This window comes from Enhydra lutris, unplaced genomic scaffold (assembly GCF_002288905.1).
Source record: "Enhydra lutris kenyoni isolate GAN:26980312 unplaced genomic scaffold, ASM228890v2 scaffoldscaffold94, whole genome shotgun sequence".
NCBI lineage: Eukaryota > Metazoa > Chordata > Mammalia > Carnivora > Mustelidae > Enhydra > Enhydra lutris.
Genome location: NW_019154178.1, coordinates 726994 through 741572, shown reverse-complemented (window position 1 = coordinate 741572; position 14579 = coordinate 726994). Strand labels below are relative to the sequence as shown.

The 14579-nt window shown below is 58.4% G+C and overlaps 1 protein-coding gene across 1 annotated transcript; it reads left to right on the top strand.

Annotated features, from left to right (window-relative positions):
• The first annotated feature begins 277 nt into the window (after positions 1-277).
• Positions 278-14492, top strand: LOC111138954 (Src homology 2 domain containing E). Its single transcript, XM_022490986.1, has 6 exons — positions 278-950; positions 3405-3531; positions 10245-10529; positions 11401-11548; positions 12167-12286; positions 13516-14492. Exons 1-6 carry the CDS (start codon positions 474-476, stop codon positions 13700-13702), a joined length of 1344 nt encoding a protein of 447 aa, XP_022346694.1. The 5' UTR covers positions 278-473; the 3' UTR covers positions 13703-14492.
• The last annotated feature ends 87 nt before the right edge of the window (positions 14493-14579 follow it).

The following is a 14579-nucleotide window of genomic DNA, read 5'->3' as shown; positions in this document are numbered from 1 at the left end:
GGCGCGCCGGGCTCGTGGCGAAGCTGGGGGCCGCTCGGCGAGGGCGCGGGGGGCCGCGCGACCGCGGGGGCCCCGGGCCGGCCCGTGCGGCTGCCGCTGGTCTCCGCCCCCCACCCCGCCCCCCCGCGCCCCGGGCGGAGGCGCTGACCCCGGCGGATCTGGGCGGGAGGCGCCAGCCGCCGAGGGAGGGGCGCGCCGAGGGTGGGCGGCCCGCCGTCGGTCCCCGGTCCGTCGCGGCGCCGTCCCGTGTCTCCCCGGCGAGGGTGGGCAAGGCTGTCCCGCTTCGGTGGGGAGAGCAGGGACGCCCCGCGCCCGCCGCCCCGCAGAGCCCGGCCCCGGGCCCCACCCCGCCGAGCTGCGCGCGGGCCGGCCGGGGACGCGGAGCAGCCCCGGGGAATGAGGCGGCCGCGGCCCCTGGCGCCCCTCCGCGTGTGCGCCGCGCCCCTCGCCCGCCTGCCCCGCGGGCACCCCCCATGGCGGCCCGGTGGTTCAAGGAGTTCCCGCTGAACCTGAAGACGGCGTCCGAGCGCGCCCGGCCCGGTGGCTGCGGCGGCCGACTGCGCAAGAACTCGGAGGCGGGCGGCGCCGGGCCGGCCCCGGGCAAGGGCCGCAAGAACTCGACGGCCGAGCTGGGGAGCGGCAGGGCCGGCGTCGGCGCCCCCAGGGACAGCCGGCCGCCCCGGGACAGCCTGCAGGGCCTGATCCAGGCCGCGGCGGGCAAGGGCCGCAAGAACTCGCGGGCCACGGAGGACGAGCCGCCCCGGGGCGCGGCCAGGAGCGCGGGCTGCGGCACCTACATCAGCAGGCTCATTAAGGTGGACACTCAGGAGAAGAACGGCAAGGGCAGCAGCACCAGCAGCACCAGCAGCAGCTCTTCCTCCGCGTCCTCCTCCCCCGCCTCGCTGGGCCCCGAAGTGGACAAGGGCAAGACCGGGAAGCAGCCGGACACGGTGAGCATGCAGCCGGCTGGGGCCTCCTGTCTGAGGGGGCCGGCCAGGAGCGAGCAGGGCGCACCTGCTCAGCCCTGGGCTTCTCTGTGCGGCGGGGAAGGTGAGGGTGGGCCTCCCTCCGACATCTGGCAACAATTAAGGGACCATTTCACGTGGTTACATTTGATGTTGTTTGTTGTTGTTGTTGTTTTCATCTTGGAAAATCTTTACTCTGAGTGTGGGGGACTTTTCAGAAATGTACCATGCATTTAATTTTGTTAGCCCTTTAGAAGAGTGAGTGAGACGTTCCTGCTTTGTGAAACTTGACCTCCTTATGAATGCGGTTTATTTTAATTTGAAATCCAGGGGGATTGCAAAGCCAGATCTATCTATACGTTTATGCTTTTTGAGCAGAAGGGAAGCATGGATTTCAGAGCCCTGGGGACTAGGTGGAGGGCACACACCCGGCCCCTCCCCTGCTAGCGTGGGAGTCCAGGCATGGTTGCCCCAGCCAGTGCCCCCTCGCCAAGGTACCAGCAGCTCACATCCCATCCGTGAACGTCTGCTGGGCAGCAGCACGAGGAGCACGAGCAGCAGCCGTGCCGGGCTCCATGGGCTGCAGTGGGTACAGAATGGGACACGGAAGTGCCCTGAAGGAAATCACAGAGCAGGAGAGAAGGTGATCCCTGCCTCTTACGCCTCAGAGGTTTTCTGGGCACCGTCCAGTGCGAGGCACTTGAGAAAAGGAGCGTGACTCTGGGAGGAGACCCACTCCATCCTTAGAGAGATGAGCTGGGTTTTGTTTGCTTGGTTTCTTTATTCTAAGATTTTATTTACTCATTTGAGAGAGGGGGAGATGTCACGAATCGGGGGGGGGGGGCAGGAGGCAGGGAAAAGCCGGGAGCCTGATACAGGGTCCTGGGACCGTGACCTGACCTGAAAGCAGACGCTCAGTGACCGAGGCCCCAGGCGTCCCTGAGTGCTTGTTCTTTAAACTCACTCTTCTGGGTGAAAAAGGGGAGAGAAGGGCTCAGACGGAGCTTCCAGGCCCCGGCCCAGGCCGTCCCTGCCTGTCGTGGGAATTCCAACTTCCTCTTGCTCAGGCCCCCACACACGTCTCCCTGCGTGCCATGGGGACCCCGCAGCACCCGCCATGTGTGTCTGCACTGGGCCCTTCTGCTCGTCCCCCCTTGTCCTTCACACCCGTACTGACAGCACACCTGTGCCATGCTGGCCCCCGGCCGGGGTGCGGGGGGGGGACGAGCAATGACCCAGCTCACCCAAATACTAGCCAGTGGTCTCCCTGACTGACTCCGTCTACACAGATCAGGCTGAGTACTGCGCCTGGCGTTCCTGTCTGTCCTGGGAGTGCGGCTCCTGGGGGGGGGCGGGGGGGCAGTGAGAGCTGGGGGCACTCTGCGGAGGCTGCTGGGGCATCACTTGTGGAGGTCCGCCCTTCCTCAGGCTGTCTCCTCCCGGGCAGGCTGCCGCCCCCCCGTGTCTCTCTGTTCATTTTTTTCCTGCCGGCACTGCTGATGCTTCTCTGCTTCTCCAGAAACTCTCTGGAGACCCGAGCCGGACCGGGCCTTTCCTCCCTTGAGTCGTTCACCTTTCTTTGCTCGTTGGCTCTTACCCCTGTCTCCCTCTTCAGCTGGAGTAAAGAGTATATATTATGGGGGCACACTGCTATCCGGCAAGTGTGTGCTTTCTGTCCCCATACAGTTCCCACAAAACTGTTGCCCCCAAGAAGAGCCTATCAGGCTCAGCTGCGGGGCCTCCGTTGTCACCCAGCAGCTGCAGAGTAGAACCGACCACACACACCACCTCTCGGGCCCCTTTCTCTTCTTGAAGACTTGATGCTTTCTCCCGCAGATACCGGCCAGAACTCTGACTCTAGCCCGGGAGTTCCGGATCCCAGAACCCCCCAGTCCTGTCTGGGGCTATCCCTTAGACTTCTTCTGAAGCCCTTCCCTCCAAGGGGTTGCAGATCCCCGGAGGATCAGAGGCAGCCTTTGTCTTCCGGTGACCCCCTCACGGTGTCTCAGCAGTGCCAGTGGACGCTCGGTGTCACGGGGGGACGGACTGACTTAGGTCCGTGTCGCCCACCAGGTTGGCCTTAGAAAGATCAACATCCCAGGGAAGGGGTTGGAGTGTTGATTTCGTTCCGCTCTGCAGTGATCGCCACCCTCCACGCCCACCACCCGTCCTGCCACAGGGCCCCCCACACCCGGAACGGACTGCCGGGCAGTGCTGGGGAATGGGCAAGAGTGTGGGTGAACTGTTGCCAGTCGGTTACGCCGCCAAGACAGATCAGAAGTTTGTCCCCCGGTAACGTGGACAGTAATGTGAGCCCGAGCGAACACTCCAGAACTGGGGGAACCATGACTTCGAGTCTGAGATGATTCGTAGCCATTCTGACACCGGGGCCGTCTGGGTGTGCTAACCCTTGCCGCTCCCCTCTCCGGTTCCTTCAAGGTCATCATTTTAGAAGACTACGCTGACCCTTATGATGCCAAAAGGACGAAAGGCCAGAGGGACTCAGAGAGGGCAGGAGAGAATGACGGCTACATGGAACCCTACGATGCGCAGCAGATGATAACAGGTGAGTGCGAGGGGCGCGAGGGGGCGGAGCCTCACGCGCTGGCAGGGGAGCGGTCCTGACCCCCTGAGTGTGGGGAAGAAGTGACGGCCTGAATCAGGCCATGCTGACTGGAAGAAACAAATCAGACCCAAAGCAGGATCAGAATACCCAGTGAACTTCCTTTCTGGTTCTGTATCCTTCGGTGTGAGAATTTGCAGGATCTTCAGTGTTTTCCTAATTCTGTGTGAAATGACGCTTGTGAGTTTGCGGACGTGACCTTCAGGGTGGAGACTGGTTATGTGCATTTCTCGGCTGCTTTGAAAGCTTTGACGTTGGTAAGGGGAGTCGTGAATCTCTAGCTGGGGGCTTCACGTGGTCAGCAGGTGTGCCCATGACGAGGTCCTCTGTGTTACGGTGCAAGGAGCTCTACGGCACCAGAGCAAAAACAGGAACGGCTGCCCTGGTCTGAGCCAGCCCGGGCCCCGCACACCGCCTAAAACCGAAGTCAGCAGATGCTGGGACTTTTCAAGTTGGAACAGTTCTAACACGAGCAAAGCACTCGCTCTGTAGTTTTTAGTGTCCAGCTTTCCCCTTTTATTCGTAATTCTCTTAAGTTCGTATCAATGATACTTAAAAATATTATGAACTAAGTTACTTAGATTTATTTGGGAAACTTAGAGTAATTTATTCACCCAATTTTTTTTAATGTTCTTTAATCCATAATGAAAAAATGTGTTTCTGAGCACTGACCCACGGCACCCTTGTCTGAGCGTTCCGTGCCTGGGGAGGGACTCGTTGGCCACACGTTCCAGACTCTCCCGTTTGGGAACAGATTGAAAAACCGTCAGGCACAGGCCCCGCGGGCTTGGTCTCAGAGGAGGCGAGCACAGGGGACTCAGCATCCTGGAAGGGTCAGGACAGGCTTCAGAATGAACATGAGCTACAGCAGGAAAGGGGCGCCGTGTCCTGCTTCCCTGCGCACAGAGATAAGGCTGGGGAGGGTGTACCCTGGCCAGGCTGTGACCCTGAAGGTCACTGGACTGTGACCTCTAACGAAATCTGTGAATGAAAGGAAGTGAAAATGAACTTAGTCAGAATTTTAAAAAATATCAGAAGCTTGTAAGGAATAGAGGGAAAGTTTTACTTTTACCTAAAGTTGAGGAAAAAGATATTCTTTTTAAAAAAAAAGATAATTTTGACTTATCTTTATCTTTCTTCTGTCCTTTAATTTTTATTCTTCTCTTTCTCATTAACCGGAATAAGTAATTTATCTACACTGTCCCAGCTGTTTATTCGTGGGGCCTCACTGATAATAGGGGGGAAATGCTCTGCTTCCCCCCCCCCCATAAACTCCTCACAAGACTGGGGGCTCATGGACTCCAGTCCTCTCCTCTTGGTACAAAATCACAGAGACCCGGACTTGTCTGTGCTCATAGACCTAAGAAACAGCAGAAAGTAGACCCAGAATCTCCCCCCTCCAGATTGGATGGACCCCTTTGAAACGATGGGTGCAAAGGCACTTTATTAGGTAAGGCGTCCTTCCACGCAGACCCGCAAAGAGGGTTGTATTGAAAAATCAGAATTGTCCAACATGAAATAAACGCGATGATAATAATAGTGTTTGATATTTGAGGGTTTATTAAGTGTGAGCCTCTGTTTACAGTTTACGTGAATGCGTTTGTTTAGGAATATAAGATTAATTCAATTGGAGATTAAATTCAAATTTATTAAACTTTTAAAAAATTGATAGCTTATTTTGTCTTAAGAAAATCCATGAATTTTAAAGTCTCTTAAAACCTCTGTCAAAAAGCACCTTCTTGATCCGTGCAGAGAGTACACCACTAATTCTCTCCGTAGCCCACAGCTGGACAGAATAACAGGAAGTGAGTTGATCGGAAGCTGGAAATAAAAGATTTGCTACTGGGGTTTTGTTTTGTTTTTGTTTTTGTTTTAAACCTTCTACATTTTTGTCCAGTTGCTTCTTGTATCCTTGGTGCTCATGTCCCACTTCAGAAATGCTTATTTCTTGAAAATATTAGGGATTTTTCTTTATTTTCTGCATTTTTCAGGAGATGGTGAGGCTCTAGGGAACCCCGGGCCCTGTCCGGCCTCGCTGGTCCCTGCAGGGTGGGGTGGCCCGGCTGCCTGAATGCCGCTGGCGATGTTGCTTTCCACCGTCCAGCAGACACTCCTCGGGCGTTCATTCACCGGGTGCCAGGCCCAGCACTGGGCTCTGGCATCCGGGAAACCAGACCCACCTGACCCGTGTCCTCGTGGACCGGCATGAGGACTGACATGCCTCTTACAACCCAAGAGGCAAACAGACCTAACACCAAGAGACCAGAAAATAGGGCCTTGGAAGGTGCAGTGAGTGCCGTGAAGTCAGGATCAGAACAGAGGAAGGAACAGAAAAGGCACTACTTCCTCTCCGATGGCCCAATCACTGGAGGAATCCCTCCGAAACTTTACTCTTAACCTTGAACGCTAGGAATTGCTAAGTTTATAAATAAATTCTTCCTGAGGTTAGGGTTATGAATACAGGCAGTATTAGCGTAAACCTCTCTGTTCTGCTAAACTAGCAGGAACATTTTAGCAGAATCATTAGCAGAAAGTGTACCTAATGGAGCGTCCGGAGCTCCACGGGAAGGGTCTTTGGCAGCTCCGAGACCACGTTATTCGGTAGGAGACCCGTTTCCAAGGCTGGCACCCTGTAAGTCGGCGCCAGGCTCACCGGCCCCCTGCCTGAGCCCCGTGGCCCCGTGCAGGGGTGTTAGAAGCGCCCAGCCTGCAGCGAGGGCGCCCAAGTCCAGAACCGCTCCCGGCCGTGTCCATGTGGACAGCAGAGATGCTGGGTCCTTCCACATCCGCTTTTACTGGTCCATATCCTGTCTCGGGGGGTTTCAGTTTTATTTTTGCCCGCAGAGGGTTTTGTTGGCTTGCTCAAACAGATCCAGAGGAGAACCTCCGTGGGATGCCCATTTAAAAAAACCATTATGGAAAAAAATACAGAAGATTTCTGACTTATGTAATTAGTCTTTACTTTCTGGTAAAACTTAGATTTCAGGGCTCCTGAGTTACGTCTGCTTTTGTTCGGGCATTTAGGTTTATTCAATAAGAAAATACACAAGTCGTTTCACTTATTTTTTAGAGAGCAGGGGAAGCAGCAGAGGGAGAGAATCTCAAGCAGACTCCCCCCGAGCTTGGATCTCACGACCCTGAGATCACCTGAGCCGAGAACCAGGAGCTGGACGCTTAGCCGTCCAAGCGCCCCATTCGTCATCTTATTTTTTATTTTTTTAAGATTTTTATTTATTTATTTGACAGAGAGAGATCACAAGCAGGCAGAGAGGCAGGCAGAGAGAGAGGAGGAAGCAGGCTCCCCTCTGAGCAGAGAGCCTGATGCGGGGCTCGATCCCAGGACCCTGAGATCATGACCTGAGCTGAAGGCAGCGGCTTAACCCACTGAGCCACCCAGGTGCCCCTCATTCGTCATTTTAAATCAAAAGCAATAGTAGGAATAAAAGATGTGACCAGGAACATCCCTTTTCTGATTCTGAGGGAGGAACAGCCTCCAAGCGGGTTGATGGTCGTGCCAGCATGGTGACCGACGCTCGGCGTGAACCACGGGCGTCAGGGCTTCCAACGGCCCCCACCATGCCCGCCCCCGGTTCAGTCACCTGTGAAAATGGGATCACGCGTGTCCCATGCCTGACACTGGTGTAACACGCCTAGTACACGCGTGTCCCATGCATTTAGCCATTGCTCGGACGCCGCAGGGAGCCTTGTGTCTTCCAAGAGAATTCCGGACGAGCGCGGAGGACCCGCGTCTGCCGACGACAGCCGGCTTAGTGAGGGACCGGCTCCGTCCTGCGCGGGCTCCTGCGGCGGGCGGTGGCGTTCGTCTGCACTCTGTTGTCCCCGCAGTAAATGGCCTCTGTCGGCAGGGCCGGGGCGTGGCTTCCTCTCTGCTTCCTCCTCCTCGGCCGTTTCCTCCCGGGGCCAGCCCTGCACGTCCCGGGCGCCTCTCCCCCAGCAAGGCCGGCTCCCGGCTCCCGATTGTTCCTGTGTCCACAGCGTCCCAGGTGGAGGACAGGGGGGGCTGGGGGGGGTGGAGGGCGGTGCAAGCCCTGGTTTCCCCCGACGACACCTTGTTGAGAGGGGCTACCCGAGGCCGGCTGCCCGCCCGCCCTCTGGGCCTCCCCCACCAAGTCCCGGGGGCACAGGCCCTTGCCGCGCGCAAACACACGTAGTAAGGACTCTGGACCCTCATTATCGTACTTATTACAACACAAACCTGGAACTTTCCTTGTGAGCAGGACTTCTGTGTCTTAAAGTTGGAATCGACCCTCTGTTTCAGTCAGCCGGGACAGAGTTGAGGGCAGGACCATGGGAAAACGGACCCCTGCCTGCCCAGGCCGTCCAAACTGAGGGCACACTGAGGTTTTGATCAGAAACTTACGGTTTCTAAGTTCACCCTCTGAAGTCTGTGTCCTGTCTTTCCTTTCTCTTAGCTCTACAGAGACGCTCTTGTTAAGTTCCAGCCCTGTCTTCCCGAACCAGGAGCAGGTTGTGCTTCTCATTCCCTATAACTCCATCTAGAATAATGTAAAGGAGGGGTGTGGACGGACAGGCAGCCCCACAGGGCCTCACATGGCCCCAGGCACCAGCCTGGCCCCAGGGTGGGACCTCCCACCCTTCGATGTGGGGGTTCAGACCCAGGGAGAACCCTTCTCCTTGCTGGGGAGCTAGCAATGACGGGAAGGCTTGGGGGCAGGAGGAGCTCAGATGGAGGCCCTGGGGACTAGGGAGTGTGCAAGGGCTTCTCAGGCTTCACGTCCCGTAAGAATCCCGTGCCCCAGACCGGCTAGCTCGGCGCCGGGACCGGGCAGTGGGTGCCTCCGACACCACTGACGCAGGGTGCCTGGCTGGAGCGGGCTACGGTCGGGGCCCCGTGCAGTCTCACTCTTTTGAATTTAGTGTCCTGATGTTCTCACTTTCCCTTGAGCGTTTTGCCCGCTGCCCCTCCTGGTGACAGAAGTCAGCTGCTCTGCACCCGAGTGTCACCGTACCGTTGTACGTTACTGGCACTGCGCCCTTCTGCCCCCCCCCCAGCTCCCCTGGCCCCCATCCGCCCGCCCAGAGCTCAAACAGCGCCACTCTGCCTTTGACCCTCTCCTTTTCTCTTGGTCACTTTTATTTCACACCCTAACCCTTCACTGATTTGTGAGTGGCTCCGTGGTGCCCCTGCGACCTTCGTCTCTCTGAGCCCGCATCCCCACTGCTGGGGGCCTCCTCCCCTCCCTCCTCTTAGCGCGACGGCGTGTCCTCCCCAGGTAAGACGTGACAGTCCCACCGTGCTGGAGGGGCAGACACAGCAGTGATCAGTGTGTGCGCCCAGAGGAGGGCAGGCCCAGAGCCGTGGGCACGTGTGGCCATGGAAGGGGGGTGGCCGGAGAGCCGAGGAGCCCAGGACGAGACTTCGACGGGCGTCCCCGGGACACAGGGCGGGACAGCGTGAACGGAGTACGTCCGCAGTCCCACCTGCCTGGTGTCAGGAAGTGGACTTTGAGGGAGTGGGACGGGCTGGTGTGAAGAGAAGAAATTGGAGGAGAGAGGTGGTCTGGGCATGGCCGGCGTCCCAGGCCATGTGGAGACCGTGGGGGGCTCGCGGGCTTGGGTGGTGCCCTGAGATGCTTGTGCTCAAGGGTTCTTGACTGTGTCCGGGGGCTTGAGGGCTTCCCGGAGGGCCTCTAGAAGGGCCACAGTGAGGGCAGATGCCCCCCCCCGCCAAGGCCTCTGCTGAGTCCCAGGCTGCCGGCTCCTTCCCGCTGTGGCTGCCTAGCTGCTGGGTGCCTTCTGGGGAAGGCAGGGCTGCGGTCGATGGGACCTGTTAGCCCAGGTGTGGGCTGTGTGCCCCTGCCTTGGAGCCCAGCATGCCCACGCTCCAGCCCCCACCCCTGGCCCTCCTGGCCTCTGACCTTTGAACTCACCTCTCATTCCCCCTTATGGGAACAAGCCCTCCGTGGTCCCCAGTGCACTCTAACTCACACAGCTTCCTACCTTGGAAGTGACCTTCTGTGTCGGGGGACACCATCTCCCACTTCTCTTCCACTTGGAGTCCGGCCAGGGGCAGCCATGGGGAGCCCGGCTCCCTGCCCCTGCGTCCAGTCCCTGCCACGTCTGGGTGAGGACAGCGTCCTTCACCCTCTGCCTCAGCCTTCCCTTCTGTAAATTAGGAAGGAGCGGCACAGCCTCGCCGGAGGGTCGGGGACCACAGCCGGTGCCGCTGGGGGTGCTGGCTGCTGGCGTCCGTGCCGCCGTCGCTGGCCAGCAGGGTTAGCTATGACCGTGTCTGGCTTCCTCTGTCTGGAAATGCCTGGAAGTCCCGAACTCTGTCCAGCAGACGTAGATTCCCTCCATGCGTGCGGCCGGCGCTGGGAACAGAGCGAGCGCTGGCGGCGGCAGAGGACGTCCTGGGGTCTGAGCCTTCCACCAACGTGTAGAAACGGGGCAGGTGAAAACCACGCCGCCTGGGGGGGGCGGGGAGCAGGTGCCCGTGGCCTCGTGGCTTTCCACAGACTGTGGAATGGGTCTTCAGGGACTCCCCGCTCATCGGGCTTGCGGGACAAGCAGCTTCCCTGCAGCGCCCGTGCAGCCCGCCGGAGGCCCAGCGGGTCCGGGAGGGGCGTCCGGGGCCTGCTGCACTCCAGCTTCTGTCCGCGCGTGTCTTCCAGAAATCCGGCGCCGAGGCTCCAAGGACCCCCTGGTGAAGGCCCTTCAGCTGCTCGACGGTCCCTGCGAGTCGGGCGAGAACAGCATGAAGGCGGAGACGGCGGCCAAGAGACGGAGCTCCAAGGAGCTGGTGGGGAAGGCCCCCCAGCTCTACGACACGCCCTACGAGCCCCCCGACGGGGCCCCCGAGCGGAGGGCGCGGCTGCCCGCGGAGGACGAGCGGCCGGCCGCGGAGTACGAGCAGCCGTGGGAGTGGAAGAAGGAGCAGATCGCGTGGGCGCTGTCAGGTGAGGGCCCAGCCCGGGCTCCCGGGACCCCTGTGCGCGGGGTCCCCGGCTGAGGCCCTGACACGGCGCCGCTGAAGAATCCCTGTCCGGCCGCGGCCTCCGTGCTCAGCCACTCGGACTGCCGGGTCGGGCCACGGGACCAAGTCCGCTCCCGCCTGTGGAGGGCCCTGCGAGTCCGCGGCGGCTCCGCACCTGGCAGACTGGGATGCCCGGGAGGCCTGGGGGGGGGCCAGCAGGCGGTTCTGCCGGTCACCCTCCCCCAGGAGTCCGCCCTTTTAATGCGCGGAGGGACTCGGGGGCGGGAGATGGGAAGGGCGTCCAGCACCTAGTTTGTCGCTGAGCCAGAACCTCCTCTTCCTTTGAATTAAAGACGTCAGGGGTCTCTCCCCCACCAGTAAAGCCAGGTTGGCGAGGGGCAGTGCCGGCCATGTCAGGACTGGGCGGACAGGGTGAGGTGCGTGACCGCAGACCCCCGGGTCCGTTCTGAGGCCGGCTCTGGAACATCTGTGTTTGTCCAGCCCAGATGCCACCGGCTGCCCAGGAGTTTCTGTCCCCAAGCGTGCTTCTCTCTTTTACCATTTCCTGGTGGAAACGGCTTATTTGGTTTCATATAATGACACGGTCTTGCATCGTTTATTCTAAATACACTGAAACTCCCGGTTTTTAGAAGTCACGGTAAACGGGCCCATTCCAACACGACTGGGCACAGAGGAGCGTCTCCCAGGAGGGTGGCCGTCGGGGACCCTTGCGGTGACGCCCGCCGTCCGGGGTCAGGCAGGCACCTAACAGTCGTGAAGCCAGCGGGGAGGGGGTGTCTGAGGCCTGCACAGTTGGCCCCGTGGGCTCTGTGCCCGACGAGCCTTCTTTCCAGTTCAGTTTGAGGGCTCGGACCGGCCGTCCGTCAAGGAGGACCCAGCGAAGCAGCACCAGCGGCAGAAGAGCTGGACCCAGAAGGTCCTGAAGCCGGACCACGGCGAGGGCGAAAAGGTGGCCCTGGGCCTGCCGCTGGGGAAGCAGCCGTGAGTCCCATCCGTGTCCTCTCACAACAGTGACCAGGAGCCTCTTGATGGGGGGGGGGGCCCGCTCACCCATTTTACCTGATTATCTTTGTTCATGAATTCTCGTCTGGGAGGGGCTTGTGAATGAGAACCTGTGTTCGAAGCCCGTTGCGCTTGTGCAGAACCGAAAGCGCGCTGCCGCCCGCGAGCCCGACTTCACGTCCTCCTGCACTGACTGCAAACTTTTCAAGGACCCTAGTCCTCTTAAGGCCGCTTGCAGACAGATTCGGTGATCCAGATTACCCCTGTCTGTCTCCGTCTCTCCTGAGCGTGAGACAGGGTCTGGATCAGGCCACTGACCTTCCGAGAGAAGTGCGTTGAAAGCCTCTGCCTTCGGCTCAGGTCATGATCTCAGGGTCCCGGGATCAAGCCCCGCATCGGGCTCTCTGCTCAGCAGGGACCCTGCTTCCTCCTCTCTCTCTCTGCCTCCCTCTCTGCCTACTTGTGATCTCTGTCTGTCAAATAAATAAATAAAATCTTTAAAAAAAAAAAAAAAGAACCGTCCACGGTGTGAGGCCCCACCTGGGTTTGTGTTTTGACGTGGGCGCCCCCCTCACAGTTGGTATCACCCCCCCACAGTTGGTATCACGGCGCCATCACCCGCGCAGAGGCCGAGAGCCGACTCCAGCCCTGCAAAGAAGCTGCTTATCTGGTCCGAAATAGCGAGTCGGGGAACAGCAAATACTCCATCGCCCTGAAGTGAGTACCGGAGCCCGTGGGCTCTCCCTGGGGGTGGAGGACGGGTCCGAAAAGAGCTGATCTCAGGGTGGCCCGCGGGGTACGTACTGTCAGAAAGTAGGGTGCTTTCGCTCGGACCACAGGATTTGAGAGGCTCGGATCCGAATGCAGGGCCGGTCCTGGTAGACGTCCCCGGTCTCCTGTGACTCGGATGGCCTCTCTCCTCCCGCGTGACTCAGTGCGTGCCACCTGTGACCTGACCTAGCCCAGGCCCTCCGCGAGGCCCAGCACAGACGTAATCCCAGACAGAAGGGAGAATTTCCAGGGGGACAACTCGGTGACTCTCTTGTTCCCTAGTGTTCGGGACTTTAGTGAGTCTGATCCCTTGACGTCAAAATGCCGCCACACCTCGGACACCAGCTTCTCCTGGGGAAGGAGGAGACGCTGACTTGCTGTTCCTCCCCCTCCTGATTCTGCCAGAACGTTCGTTTTGCCCAGTGGGCCTGGTGGGGCTTGTATCATGGAAATTCTCGTGGCTCCGCTGCTGGGGCTCCGGGGAGCCATGACGGAGGGTGATTGTCAGGCCCAGGCAGCGTTTCCTTCCTGAGGAAGCGGGTCCCAGCAGCTGAAACAATCAGACTGGAGGGAGGAGAAGCTGGGGGTGTCTGAGCAGCGTGGCTCGGAAGGCCGGGCCGGCCACCGGACGCACGGCGCCCGGAACAGCCGGGCTGCTGAGATCCCGGGCCCCCGTGGCCGGCTGTCGCTATCCACAGCGGGAGCAGGCTTCACGGCTTGGGGGATGGGGCAGGAGGGAGGAGGAAACCAGGGGTATTATTGTTGTTGTTGATATATTCTTTGGGGAGGAAAGAAAGCGGAAACCTTACATACGTCCTTGTCCCGTGATGAGCGGGGAGTTTAAACCGCACCCCAGTGTTCTCATTCACGGCGTAAGCGCTAGTTGGTGATCTAGGAGACAGGAGATGGGAAATTGGGCTTTTTCTTTTGTTTTTTTTTTTTTGTTCTTTCTTGTCCAGGACCTGATGACTTGTGTGTTTTAGGGACAAACACCCCAAGGATGACCCACACTGAGCCAAGGGCCTCGGGGACTCTGGGAGCCCCTGGAGAGCTGAGTTTGGAGCAGTTCTGGGGCAGGCAGGAACTTGCCTGCCGTTCACTCTGGCTGGGAGTGCTGTCGGGGGCAGGGACCCCTGCTCGCTCACTCCTGTGTCCTCCATCCTGTTCTGTTTCAGGACTAGTCAAGGGTGCGTCCACATCATAGTGGCCCAGACCAAAGACAGCAAGTACACACTGGATCAGACGAGCGCCGTCTTCGACAGCATCCCCGAGGTGGTGCACTATTACTCCAACGAGAAGCTGCCCTTCAAGGGGGCAGAACACATGACCTTGCTCTACCCAGTGCACAGCAAGGGCCACTAAGGTCCAGCCAGCAAGAGCCCTGGCCAGGCCCCTCCTCCTGAGCAGGGCATCAGCCCCAACCAGCACCGGGGGACAGGGCTGGACTTCCCCACAGGGATCGGTGGGAAGTGGGAGTCTCCACCTAGAAGGCAAAAATCTTTGGCCTGACAGCCATTCCTCGACACTTGGTTACTGACCTGTTGCTTTTCTACAATAAGAAATCCTAATTCACCAGCTGCCTCTGCTCTCTGGAGTAGGTGTTCTGTTTGCGGGGGTACTTTCAGGAAAGGTAAGTCAAGAGTCCAGGGATATTAAGGTTTTCCAAAAATGCACTAGGTGTTCCCTGGAACACGGCGCTAAGCAAACCCACAAAAAAATGCAGCTGGCTTTATGCGGGGCAATAAAACTTGATCACGTGGACCAGAAGAGCGTGCACCACGGACCCCTTCCTGGGGACAAAGACGAATAGTGGAAAACACGTGGATATGGAGGACTCGGGGAAGGCGTCCTGGTTCAGCTCTGGAGTCCACGAAAATCCACAGCCCCGACGAGAGTATTTGGGTGGTCAGCCTGCGAAGAAAGTTTTATTTTCTCAATCTCTGGGGACTTTTCCATCATCTTTACTATATACGTAAACAGGAAGGAAGATGCCCCCAGATTAAGAATCAGCAACAGAAATTAAACATCGGCATCATTATAATTCTGAATTATAGAATAAAATAATTTCATTTCTGATTTTTTTTTTAAATCTGAAAAATGTGCGAAGCTCAGCAGCCGTTTCCTTACAGGAAAATCATTCGGGACTTCGGATGTCTTTGGGGTTCACCTTCCGGCATTCCTGTGGTTAGGGAACGAGTTTTAATTTGTGCCCCCGGTTAGATTTGCTTTGTATTTTTGG

Excerpts from the sequence above, each read along its gene's own strand:
- LOC111138954 (XM_022490986.1), top strand. The coding sequence starts at position 474 with ATGGCGGCCCGGTGGTTCAAGGAGTTCCCGCTGAACCTGAAGACGGCG. Across the intron at positions 10,530-11,400 it reads GATCGCGTGGGCGCTGTCAG|TTCAGTTTGAGGGCTCGGAC; the intron begins GTGAGGGCCCAG and ends CCTTCTTTCCAG. Across the intron at positions 12,287-13,515 it reads AAATACTCCATCGCCCTGAA|GACTAGTCAAGGGTGCGTCC; the intron begins GTGAGTACCGGA and ends GTTCTGTTTCAG.